Source organism: Atheta coriaria, unplaced genomic scaffold, assembly GCF_025399875.1.
Source record: "Atheta coriaria isolate IRGN ID8LTWV9N9 unplaced genomic scaffold, Caltech_Dcor_3.1 hic_scaffold_15_pilon, whole genome shotgun sequence".
Lineage (NCBI taxonomy): Eukaryota > Metazoa > Arthropoda > Insecta > Coleoptera > Staphylinidae > Dalotia > Dalotia coriaria.
Window position 1 is genome coordinate 247,604 of NW_027045457.1, and position 12,916 is coordinate 260,519.

At 36.3% G+C, this 12,916-nt stretch overlaps 4 protein-coding genes and 1 long non-coding RNA gene across 5 annotated transcripts; 2 read left to right on the forward strand and 3 right to left on the reverse strand.

Annotated features, from left to right (window-relative positions):
* Nucleotides 1-3: 3 nt before the first annotated feature.
* On the reverse strand, nucleotides 4-1,680 carry LOC135802114 (protein O-glucosyltransferase 2-like). The gene is given in 7 exon segments (XM_065315639.1): nucleotides 4-224; nucleotides 227-286; nucleotides 289-514; nucleotides 568-624; nucleotides 626-1,111; nucleotides 1,195-1,489; nucleotides 1,568-1,680. Coding segments are annotated over 7 exon segments (1,365 nt in total). The 3' UTR covers nucleotides 4-96.
* A 676-nt stretch (nucleotides 1,681-2,356) lies between these two features.
* On the forward strand, nucleotides 2,357-4,387 carry LOC135802093 (transcription initiation factor IIB-like). The gene is given in 5 exon segments (XM_065315620.1): nucleotides 2,357-2,524; nucleotides 3,068-3,166; nucleotides 3,325-3,824; nucleotides 3,827-3,981; nucleotides 4,036-4,387. Coding segments are annotated over 5 exon segments (933 nt in total). The 5' UTR covers nucleotides 2,357-2,507; the 3' UTR covers nucleotides 4,198-4,387.
* A 755-nt stretch (nucleotides 4,388-5,142) lies between these two features.
* LOC135802096 (uncharacterized) lies at nucleotides 5,143-5,674 on the reverse strand. Its single transcript, XR_010550503.1, has 3 exons — nucleotides 5,649-5,674; nucleotides 5,367-5,573; nucleotides 5,143-5,279 (listed from the first exon to the last, which is right to left on the reverse strand). It is a non-coding gene; the product is annotated as an uncharacterized lncRNA (long non-coding RNA).
* A 391-nt stretch (nucleotides 5,675-6,065) lies between these two features.
* Nucleotides 6,066-9,863, forward strand: LOC135802097 (exosome complex component 10 homolog). Its single transcript, XM_065315622.1, is given in 10 exon segments — nucleotides 6,066-6,233; nucleotides 6,356-6,739; nucleotides 6,812-7,342; nucleotides 7,405-7,564; nucleotides 7,567-7,751; nucleotides 7,808-7,956; nucleotides 8,403-8,565; nucleotides 8,622-9,005; nucleotides 9,063-9,599; nucleotides 9,668-9,863. Coding segments are annotated over 10 exon segments (2,688 nt in total). The 5' UTR covers nucleotides 6,066-6,152; the 3' UTR covers nucleotides 9,782-9,863.
* Nucleotides 9,620-10,537, reverse strand: LOC135802098 (thialysine N-epsilon-acetyltransferase-like). Its single transcript, XM_065315623.1, is given in 4 exon segments — nucleotides 9,620-10,040; nucleotides 10,043-10,267; nucleotides 10,270-10,288; nucleotides 10,353-10,537. Coding segments are annotated over 4 exon segments (492 nt in total). The 5' UTR covers nucleotides 10,419-10,537; the 3' UTR covers nucleotides 9,620-9,858.
* Between the last annotated feature and the right edge of the window lie 2,379 nt (nucleotides 10,538-12,916).

Genomic DNA, 12,916 nt, shown 5'->3' on the forward strand with positions numbered 1-12,916 from the left:
GTGTTTGTTTATTGCTACGTTATTAATATATTTTTGTTCTGCTGAATCCATTATAAAAAATACAGGGTGAATCAGGACAAACCCTGTTTATAAAATTTACAATTCATCTTTTAATTGATCAGGAAGACACTGGCACGTTTGAGATTCTGTCGGTTGTGGAACTTCCTCCATTCCATCCAATAAGGAATTATCACCAGATAATAATTTACTGTACTCGTTAAAAGATGCGCGTGATAGCAAATTATATCATTGGGAAGGAGATGGTTATTGGCGAATTCTTGAGCATTTTTGCCATTTGTTGAGATTCATCGTCATGATTGACGGCCCAATCGACCTTGCTTTTCAAATCGCTTAGATCCTCTTCAATTGGAATGTAATGTTCCTCTGGTTTGAGGAGGTGGTAGAAATGTTCGTAATATTTCGAAGTTTGCTTAAAAATAAGAGAACCACCAGCCAGAAGGTACGGAAACCTGTATGCGGCCACAGTTCCATCAATGCCAATTTGAAATTTGTACTAAAACAAACCCGTTTTATAAGACAGTGTGAATGTTATGATTGGTTAATTACTTACATCAAAAACTTGAAAAACGAAACATGCGGACTTTTCGGCCCATATTTCTCCTGCTTGTTTTATAAAAAAGAAATTTGTCATGGAAACATTGAATAGTTCCGGATGTTCTTTGGCAATGTCAATTAATTTTAGTCGAGACGGATGCGAGTCTCTGCCGCGCCAGAAAACTTTTGCTTCTCGCTCATCCCATTGTTTCGGCGTGTTTCCTTGTACTGAGAGCATATCCAGCGTAACCCTGCCCATGTTCTCGAGGGTCGCTTGTGTAATATCGTACGTGGGCATGACAATATCATAAGTGTCTTCGCTTCCACACCAAGAGAAAACTGGCACGGCCTTTTCTCGCACAAGCGGCCAATCGCCCAGATTCGTCATGAACTCCATGTCAGGAAATTTGATTCTCCGTAGTAGGAATAAGAGGATGTTGTCCGTGAACATTTTGAAGCCCACGTGTTCGCCATAACATTTTCGGTAGAGGCGATTGTCCGATATCACGTAGTGACAGATACTTATTGCTTCCGGTTTATTAAAACGTTCAATGACCTTAAAAAACAGATAATGAATGTAAAAAGACTTTCTAGGAGAGTTGCTTACTTGAGATCTTAACTTTGCCCAATTTATATTACGAAAATATTGCAGATCCATTTGAACTTGTTCAGGAACATCCCCACACTGATTTTAACTAACCAGTGATTGAAATCTCTAGGACAATTACACATTTCATGCTTGATCACAGCCTTTCCAAATTTATATGGAGATCCTCCTAGATGAACACCATCTTGGGTAACTTCTAGTTGAAAATTAATGCATTCCTCATACAGTTTATATCTGGCAATGAATGAACCATCTCTTCTATTTAGTATGTTGTGCCATACTCTGCAGGGCCTTTTGTATCCCCTGAGTTGAATGCATGTCCTCTGGCTTTAAATTCAATGGCACTGCTCCTTCAATTTAAATAATTACATTATTACATTAATACTGCAACCCAAAGTAACTTACTTGTTCGAGTTTTCATTTAAAACTATGCTGAAGTAGCGGGCGGGTAAAATAATATTTATTGGATCCAATCCTGGGCCGTGAATGTTTGCCGTATTTTGCGAAATTACTGGCATTAATGAATATAAACAGATATTTATGCATATTAATTTTATTCCGTGCATAATTGTTTACTTTTTCTGGGATTATATGTGAGTCTTTTAGTTCTTGTTTGATTTTAAGCTTTACCAGATCTAACCCGTTTGTTCGTAGATTATACAGTGTGTCACATATCTATATACAAACAGGTTGACACATGCAACACGTGTTAAGGCGGGTGTTCTTAGTTCCTACCATATATTATTTGTTCTTAACTTTGAGTAGGTTTAGCATTGAGATTTTTAATGTTTTTTTTTTTCTTCATTTGTTTGTTAATGAAAGTTTTAAAACAGCTCGATGTCCCAGCTACGGCCTTATATTTCTTTTAATTTTAAGGACTTGAACGCGCGCCTGCGCATTGCTTGGTCAGAGCAACAGTACGGAGTCGATTCGGCTGATATCCCATTTTGTGCTCATAACATGGCGGCCTCTATTTCACTTGCCAGAACTAAGCTGTGTTTCAAAAAGTCAGTTTAGAGCCTTTTTGTTTTAAGGAAAATTCATCAATTTAAGTACTTACGACCAAATGAAAACACTTTTGTAAAAATTTGGGTAAAGGAATTTGATTGCTTCATTATGTATATCTTATAAAATGCCTTATGTTCTATAATTCATATTCGTTAAGTCGCACATTTGCCCCACTTAAAAACATCGCGTCCTCGTATTTACAGATGATAACCTACAATCCCTACGTTATCATCGAAACGTAGAGTATGGTAGAGTACAAAAGAATATTCAGTGGATTACAATTTATTGAATTGGCGATAGTCTTCTGTAGTTAAATGAAAACATTAGGTGTAACAATATGGCGACTTCCACTAAGTAAGAAGAGTACCATTGATACTTTTTACTCTTGATATTATAGTCTCTATGATAACAATTTGAGGTGGTTGTAAATTGCACATAACACATAAACATTTTAAACTACAATGCGTTTTTGCAATTAATAGCATTAATTATTTATATTGGGTGATTACCAACGGACAGGCAAAACTACTACTAAGTCAATAAATAATTTGCCACATAATTTTATAATGTATGCATCTGCTAAGATGCTTTTAGAAAATTTGTGAAAAGTGTAAATTATGAGATGAGAGTGCTAGAATTTATGTGCATTAAATTATCATTTGCATGTGAGCGCATATCGAGTTAAAAAGTATTCATGAAAGCTAAAATCTTTTTTCTAAGCAGACTTTGTTTCGAAATTATTTCCGTGCATAACCAAGGCAGAGCGCTAGCAATTAATATAATCACTTGTGTGGTTGTAATCTAGAAGTTAACTAGTTCTTGATTAAAGTGTTATTTCTTTTCTACATTAATATGGGTATGTTTAAACTGAAATGCTTGTTTTTATTGTCTTCATAGATCTGATGCTTGTCCGTTACATCCAGATGCTGCCTTAATTGAAGATTCCAGTGCAGGAGACCAGATATGCTCTGATTGTGGTTTAGTTGTCGGGCACAGGTATTTATCATTTGATTGTACAATACTATCAAATATAGAAACAATCACCAACGTGTGTATAGTATGGATTATTAACACATTTTTCTTTTCAATTTTTTCTACCAAGTTATTCATTTATACCAGGTACACTCATATTTGTAAATGAAATAACTTTACAGAGTAGTAGATCGTGGCTCAGAGTGGCGGACTTTCAATAATGAGGAGTCTAGTACAGAACGCTCTCGTGTTGGTGCACCTGAAAAGCCCTATCGTAGCGGATCGGATCTAACCACCATAATAGGCCCTAGTCCGAGTGGCCCTTCTAAATTTAAAATCGGTGGGCCAAAATATCGAAATCGTAAGTCATTGACAAGCACGAACAGGACACTTGAGGACGGCTTTCTACAGATTGCTTCAATGGCAGATAAAATGAATTTGCCCAGCTGTATTGTTGATCGAGCGAATGTTTTGTTTAAGCGAGTGCAGGATGGCAAACATTTACGGGGTCACTCAAGCGATGGCATTATAGCGGCATGTTTGAATATAGCCTGCAGGCAGGAAGGGGTGCCACGAGGTTTTAAGGAGATTTGTGCTGTTAGTATGGTTAGCAAAGTGGAGAGCAGTCGATGTTATAATTACGTTCGGAAAGTATTGAAGATATCGGTAGATTCGACTACATCGGGGATTTTATGGCGCGGTTTGGTTCGAATTTGGAACTACCGTACAAGGTGCAACGGGTAGCAACGGATATTGCTGAACAGGCGGTAAAGATGGATATTGTATCTGGACGTTCGCCCATCTCTGTTGCAGCTGCAGCTATTTACATGGCTTCACAGGTGACATGTTCTTGAATGTGTTAATTTTAACTTGATTTTGTTGTTTTAATGCAGGCTTCTGAGGACAAACGCAGCGCAAAACAAATCGAAGAAATAACCGGTGTTGCTATTGGCACCATCCGGCAGGCTTTTAGGTTGATGTACCCTCAAGCTGCGCAGCTTTTCCCGAAGGACTTCGAGTTTGCCACAACAATAGATAAGTTGCCAAGATTGTAACTGTCTTACAAAAATTATATCAGTTTTAGTTTTAAGAGTGTAAACGTATTCCAATTTGGAATTTAATACGTTTAAGCGAGGCATGATGCAATTAAGATTTTAACTTGTTTTGCCCAATCGGCATTTTAAATTTTAACTCTAATGAATGTTTTTGCTAACGAAATGAAGAAAAATAGATTTTTAACTCCTTCTCACATGTAATTTCCGTTATTACCGTTTTAGCCATTAATTATTTAGTCATTTGAATTATTGTGCACTCTGCATAACGTGATTTTTCACATCTTGTGTGAAGGTAGCCTTTGGCGATGCATTTTGAGATTTTCAAAATTTCAACTCTTGAATGATAAGTAAATCCTAGTTATCTCGTTGTTAATTAGTTTTATTTATTTGTTAGCTGATATGCATATTGAAAAATTTGGTTTCAAATCCAGATTTGCCTCTGTCTCATTGGATTGGCATTCAAAAACTTCTTTATCTTTACCTTCAAAAACCACAGAACATCATGTAAAAGAAGATCCATTTGAGTTTATTGGCCATAAAGGAAAAATTGTTGCTTTGGATTTAAATATATACAATACAAGACTTGCATCTGCCTCAGAAGATTCTAGCATTATTTTGTGGGATATTAAGAGTTGCCAAATTTTGAAGAGACTTGAATTGAAGAGTATTCCGTCCAATATTAAGTTTGTCTTGACCAGTGATGCGTTCTTTGCGCAAAATGTCTCTCCAAAGAAAATCGTGAATTCGATTCAGCGGACAATCGAAGACGACGCGACCAGCACACCAGTTACATGGATTCAACATGAGTCTTCAAATGTTATGGATGAGTTGGTGGAACATCATGAGAAGAAGGAGCAGGAAATTGTTGAATTATTACAAGCACAAGTTGCCCAATGGAAGAAAGTTAATCTGGCTTTGATTAATAAGTAAATAAAATGCATAGACTATTGAATAAGGAGTTCTTTTATTACTTTTGTTGCAGTAAGTTTATGCAGTGAATACTTTTAAATACTTATTGGAGTATTCAGAATTTGGATGCTTTGCTTTGAATGAAAGAAGTTCTCAGTTTCACAATTTAATAACTGAAAAAAAATTAAATTATTTTATGAGCAAAGAGGTAAGTGCTAGTATGTTAAAGAGTATAACAATAATTTTGAAGACATACTCACATCAATATGTTTCTGAATGTTATTCAACAATTTGGAAATCCATTCTGCTGGTAAATTATCGCTGCGGCACTCATATTGAGTCATAATGGCAAGGTGTGTAACTGTTAGAGTCAAGGAAGCTGCTCTTGCTTCCAGAATTGAAGGATTTAAAGGTGGCCGCATACAACTTATGAATTGATCAACTCGTAAAGTTATTAACTTTGCAATCTGAACCATAAAATCAAACAATTAGTGCGTGTCTTGCAGTATTTAAATAAATGAAATATATTGATTATTACATACATCTACAAGTTGTGCCATTTGAGGATAAAAATAAAAACGCACTCATGAAAATTGAGAACAGGACTCCCACAAGGATAGCCGTCATAAGCTCGGTTAGCTCAGTAAAGTAAGTCATCTTTTAAAATCGTTATAGTTTGTAACGAGTTTTAATGATGTTCTGCAAATAATGTTTAAAATGTAATTTGATATTAAACTTTGTGCTACTCCTACTAAATTCTGCAAATTTATGAAATAGACATGTACTATAATTAGTGATAGTTTAAGGGTTTATTAATTTTTGTATGCATAGGAAACAAGGGACATTTGCATTATATAGTAGTTTGAATTCCAGGAAAATTTAATGAAAAGTTAAGTTTTGAAACATTTCAATTATAATGTGTAATAAGTTGCCTATCTTAAAAACTGTTTGCATCACTTGCTAAGGAGAGTCCAGTTGTTAAGCATGGAATAAGTTTACACGAAATATTTCAACACTGAATTATATTGTTACACGTATAAATTGTTATGACATCTACTTCTCTTGGAACAACAAACATGGATTCGAAGTCTGCTCCCGAGACATGCAAACTAGATGATTTTATTAAGGTAATATTAAAATTTACTCTGAAGCTAATTTCAGGTTATCCTAAACACCATGTGTTACCACATGCGTTTTTTAATGCTTTCAAAAGCAGTCAAAATAAGATTAATTTTTATTTTTATATCAGAATGGATTTCGTACATTCGTTGAGGCAACAAAAGCAGCCAATGATTTGCCAAAAAATCGAGATTATGACTATTATAACACTCATGAGAGCTTCTCTAGAGAATTAAATTCAGACAGTGATCGGATACTACATCTGATCAATAGAGTGCTCAATGCTAATGAAATAGCTGGCAATATTAAGTCTGCACCTCTTGCTTGCAAGGAGGAGCTAATTGGTGAAGCAAATGATGTGATTCTTGACAGAGCTGTGGGTGCAATTGATGAAATGAATGGGTTGAAAAGTTTACCTGCAGCCCCTGTAATTCAGACAGTTTCAGCAAATATCTCAGTAAATGGATCATGGAACAGAGTGAACAAAATAACTGTTAACGACCGCGAAAGTACGGTAAATACAACAATTTTAACAAAACAAATCACATGATTTTAAATTTTGCTGATAAAAATTTTTACTTTGTAGGTGACAAAACTGACAGGACAAAACTCAATTCATTTGTTGACAGCTAAAAACATTGTCAGGCCACAGACTTATTTTAAAGATAAAGTTGATAATGGTAATATTCATCCCTGGAAACCAAGAATCACTGAGAAACCTAATTCTTTGAAACCACTGGCTTTGCATTTGGAGCCAAATGAAGAGTTTGAAGAATTTGATGAATGGTCACATCCATATGAGTTTGAGTTGGAGCACTTTAAGGTGCCTGAAGTATTTTTGGCTGATATAAAAGAGCCATCAGCTGTTGAAAATGTAAATAATACACCACTTCATGAAATAACAACTGAGGAACAGTTGGATGAGCTGGTTGAAGAACTTAGAAAGCACAAGGAGATTGCAATTGATTTGGAGCATCATTCATACAGGACTTTTCAGGGTATTACATGTTTGATGCAAATATCCACTAGGAAAGCAGATTATTTAGTAGACACTTTAAGTTTGAGACATAAATTATATGTGTTGAATGAAGTTTTTACCAAGCCAAGCATTTTGAAGGTAAATAGTTTATTTTCTTTCATTATTAGGTCCATAATTTATTCGTTTAATTTTCTGCTTAGATTTTTCACGGTGCTGATATGGATATACAGTGGTTGCAACGCGATTTATCGTTGTACATTGTTAATATGTTTGATACGCATCAAGCGGCGAAAACGTTAGGTTATTCCGGGTTATCACTTGCGTATTTATTGAATCGATTTTGTCACTTTATGCCAAATAAAAGTTTCAGTTGGCAGATTGGAGGATACGTCCTCTGCCACAGGCGCTGAAAGATTATGCGCGTGAGGATACACATTATTTGATTTATGTATATGAGATGCTTAAGAAGGAGTTGTATAAGCAGGCGAATGGCAATGACAATTTAGTAAGAGCAGTGTTTCAAGCTAGTACTGAAGTTTGTAAAATGGTAAGTGTTGTTTATTCAATAATTGTTAGAAATTGGTTTTAATTTTCGCTTTGCAGAGGTATATTAAACCAAGATGGACGCCGGACGCGCATCTTAAATTATGTAGAAGGCGCAAGAAGATGTTTGATAATCGTCAGATGTATGCGCTGAAGGAAATTTACAAGTGGCGAGACGGAATCTCACGTGATGAGGATGAGAGCACTGGGTAAGTTATTTAAGGTAGATATGAAAACAAGTGGTGTCGCTTCTTCTATCATTGCTTGTAATTCTAATTTGTATCACTCGAAATGTGTTTGAAGATTTGTGAAAAGAAATACCTCCTATAATTTGTGGAAATGTATAATGCGCTTTAGTTGGTAGAAATTTCACTTCTTGTGACGTCACATTTGAGTAAACAAACCTATATCACTTGACATTCATTTAGATGAAACAAGGTGGATGTAGTGGGTCGCTTGTTGACTCTAAAGTGATTAATAGCTTTCATTGGTGTTTAACAAAACACAATGAATTCAAATTAATCAATCTCGCTCTTAATTATAAAGGTGTGGAAACAAGATCATGACTTAAAAAAGTACACATAATTTTAGTTATTATTAGTTTAAGGTATTTCTGTTTTATCATGCCATAAAAATAGTCAATATTTGTTTATAGGTATGTCTTACCCAATCATATGATGCTTCAAATAGCGGAAATGTTGCCACGAGAGGTGCAAGGAATCCTCGCTTGTTGCAGTCCGATTCCGCCATTAGCGCGCGCTCATTCCTTGGAATTACATCATATTATTTTGAGGGCAAGGGAACAGCCGTTAGAGAAGGTTTTAAATTTGTTTTTATTTTTGTCAAATATAATCTAACTTATATTTTTTCATAGCCAATAATGCAGGAAAGTAATAGACGAATCGTGAGCAAAGAACTTGTTCGTATTAATATCGACAGCCCTCTGCATTGTCCACACGACATGACGAAGCTAGACAACAAGGATAACTTGCCCACCTTGCTTAATTGTTTAGCAATGAAAGATGTTAACGAAAATATTCTTCCTTTAGAACAGCAGTCATCGTCTTGTAAAATATTCAATGACTTGTCTCTTAAACCCAGAGCTAAGAAGAAACCTAGTTTTACATTTTTGGGACCTTTCGAGAGGTATAAACTAATAAGACCGTTTCTCCAAGCCGAAGCTGCTGAAAAGGAAAAACCAAAAGAAGATAAAATCACTGTTGAGGATGATCCGTCAGTTGATGATCGTATTGCAGCGGTATGTTGGTACATTCTTGGATTTCCATTCAACTATTTTGAATTAAATTATTTTTAGTTGCACGAACACTTCGTACAAGTTAGGGATGCTTTGAATGAAGATCAAGGGCCAGGCAAAGAGGAGCCCCCAGTGCAAGCCCGTGACGATTTTGCCGCATCTTTGTCTTCGGTGATTTCCTTGGATACATCGCAGCCTTTGATAAGCATGCCTGGATCGAAAAAGCGAAAGAGAAGTGATACAGTTGACCGCTTTGGCACAATTGTCACCAAAGATGATAATGAGGAAGAAATTCATAAAACTAGCAAGTTAGAGCATCCCAGCAAGAAGCAAAAGAACAATAAATCTAATAATCATAATCAAAAGTACCCGACAAGTCGAGGCAAAAATTCCAAACAAAATCAAAGGGGGGATAAACATCGACGCGATGACAAACATAATTCTGGTGGCAAACGCGGACGTGGTGGTAGAAGTTCCGATTTCCAAAATGAAGCTGCAATGCGTCCTTATGACTACAGTAGAGTTGATTATAGTGAGTTTAGGGGTGGTGGTCGGACGGTTGGCCACAAACAAGTTGAAACAAAACACAGAGGAAAAGTAAGACACTTGTTCAAATGTTTCATTTCAAATATTTTGTAATTGGTGTTTTTGTTCTTGTTTGACAGGGACAAAATAAACGAAGTTTTGGTGGACGTGGCGGACGAGGCGGTCATGGACATAATCAATCAATAACTTTCCAGCCTACGCGCGGTAGAGGTTCTTTCCGAGGACGCAACTAGCAAGTAAGAGTCACATTTTTCACAAATCCATTCATTTTCGTTTTCAAAGATTTGTCAAAAATATATGAATTTTAAATTTAAATTATGTCTTTGATAACTTCAGCCAAATCCTCGTTGTGCAAACGGTAAACATTCCAATCCTCCTTTTGAGTCAGATTGACGCATCCTAACGCCTTGTAAAAATCCTTTGCCGGATTCCAACTTAAAACGTGAAAATCCATACGTTTGCTGGACTCGTGTGCGAGTTTTGCAACTGCTAAAAGAGCTTCTTGCCAACGCCGCCTTTTCGGTGTTCGGGAAGCACGAAGAGGTCCTCGAGGAATACTGATTTGCCTACCCACGTGCTATAGCATGGATAATAGAGGGCGTAGCCCACGATTTTGTTTACGTCTGTTGCTGGGCATGCGACGAATGTAGCAAATGCAGGATTAGGTCCGAAACCGTCTGATATTAAAGTTTCCGTGGAGATTTTTACTTGGTCTGCCATTTTTCAAACTCTGCTAGTTGCTATGCAATGAACATATGCAATACTTAGAGTCTATTCATGATGAAATGCTTGAAAACAATGTACCTTAATCATGTCGTAGATTTGTGACATGTCTTCCTTACGGCCTGCCCGGATTGTGATTGAATCCATGCTTATTATATTTTCTACTTAGGAACTAATGAGGAAGCGTTGGTAGATCACGACTAATGTGCTATTTGTGGGTCTGCTGTAAGGAGATAAGCCGACCTGTCAAATCAAGTTACGTTCAAGGTCCAATCACAATATGATATTCCGTAGACAATTTGTCAACTTCCAATTTCATGGTCAAACGAAAAGATGATTGCTTTTTCTGTCTAGACTAAGTTAGAAATAATTGCGCAATATTTGTAAACGAGCATTGCCTTTTTTGGCACTTATTATATTTACTAGTGCATGAAAACAATTGAGAAACTGGGAAGATGAGATGGTTGGTTTATTCAATGCTAAAATTTACTGTTGATGAAACTCTTGGATATAAATACGGCAGCAAAACAAGATGTTTTGTTATTGTACGTTCAGCAGAGCAACTAGTAACTATACAAATTATATTGTACCGAAGTTTAAAAAATACAATTATAATGGATCGTTGGTTCGGGAAAACAGCTATTGTGACGGGAGCTAGTTCGGAATAGGGGAAGTGATTGCGGAATATTTAGTGAAAGAAGGGATGCAGGTATATAAAATATAAAATATTTAAATAAGTACAGAATGATATTTATATCAATATTGATATTAGGTTGTGGGTCTATCGCGCCGGGTGGAACGAATTCAAGCTAATGCTGTTAAACTCGCTGATAGTAAAGGAAAACTTTATGCATTTAAATGTGATATTCGCAATGAGGAGGAAGTCTGCAAAGCGTTTGAATGGACAACTGCAAATGTCGGTATCGTTCATGTGCTGGTCAACAACGCTGGCATCAGCCGCCCAACTAATTTAATTGCGGGAGACGCTGAAATGTGGCGGACAGTTCTAGAAACAAATGTGTTGGGTCTTTGCGTAGCTCAAAGAGAAGCCTGCAAGCTGATGATGGCAAATGATATTGCCGGGCATATTGTCAATATTAACAGTATTGCAGGTCAAAGTCACCTATATTATGCGAGCACCAATGTTTACGGTGCAAGCAAACACGCCCTACGAATATTTGTGAAATGTTAAGGAGCGAACTAACTACCAATAAATCAAAAATTAAAGTAACCGTAAGTATTTGTTTATTTAAACAGAACATTTAAAAAAAATAGAGTAAGGGAATTATTTATAAACATAGTCATTATAATTTCTAGAGCGTTAGCCCAGGATTGGTGAGGACTGAAATAAATGAATTGTATTCTTTTCGGATGAAGTGGAAGCAATGAAAGATATGCCAATGTTGGAGCCCAAAGATGTTGCAGAAGCAGTTCTATATACCTTGGGTACTTCTCCATCAATTATGGTCAACGAAATCACTTTGAGGCCGGTTGGATCCGCATTTTAGAAATAAAAAATTATTTATATTTTATTCCCTGATTTTCTTGCACGTATCAATCGTATTTACTGCTTTCAACTTCATTCTTCTCATATGTAATATATATTCAATTTAAATAGTTGGTGGTGCGAAAAATTTAAAGAATTAAAAGGGACTCTAGTTTTAACCTACTTGATGTTTAACTTGTGGAAGTGGCAAATCATTCGAGTGTGAACAAAATAAAGTTTATTATTGTAAGTTAATTAACGTAACATATAAAGGACAGAGTAATCGGCGCGTAACGATAAGCAGTGGGCAGCTCAGTAATTGGCACTTCGTCTCTGTATCTCTGTATTTCGCGTTTCTCTTGTTCGATTTGAATTCTGTTTCCTTCAAGTAGGAGAAGAAGTGTTGCTTAATCAAATGCACTACATTTCGACACTTGTATACATCCGGAGGTGTATAAAAGTCGATATCAAATTTCAGAAAATCAGGAATTCAAAACTGGCACTACCATGCTGTCAAAATTAAATACGTACGATGTTTTACATGTAAACAATTTTTTAGTCGCGTTTAGCGAGCGTATCGCAATACTGATAGTGGTGGCGTTTTGTCGCCGTTGCTGTGTGCAGTTTAGTGCACATGCAGTTTCATTCCGGCCATCGAGTGAGTCACGCGTGTTCACCGCGACTAGTCTAATTTCTTTGAATCAAAATTAAGTAAGTCGATTTAAATTCAATAAATGATAAATTAAATAAATGTGATAGCACTTGTCGAATGTTAGGTTCCGACGGTCGTCGGTGATTGTTTTTCGTTTGTGGAATTCTATTCCATTCGTGGAAGTCCACATGTGAACAGCGGGTGTTAAGTGGGCTACCGTAGGTTCAGTTATTTTTTCGCACATCAGAATAACTTGGATTTATAAATAGTGTTTGGAAATGAGCATATTTTACGGCAAGTCTTTATAGCTACGAGATTTGATGTTTTCACACGCAATTTTGTCAATTTTGAAAAGTTGCGGTGGAAAATGGTCTGTATCTCGCGTTTTCTTGACTGGATTTTAATTCTGTTTGCTTCAGGTGATTGAAGAGGAGTTCTTTAATCGTATGAACTACATTCAGTCACCATCAAGGGTCGGGAAGGGCCCTTAAATCACTCTCAAACTTC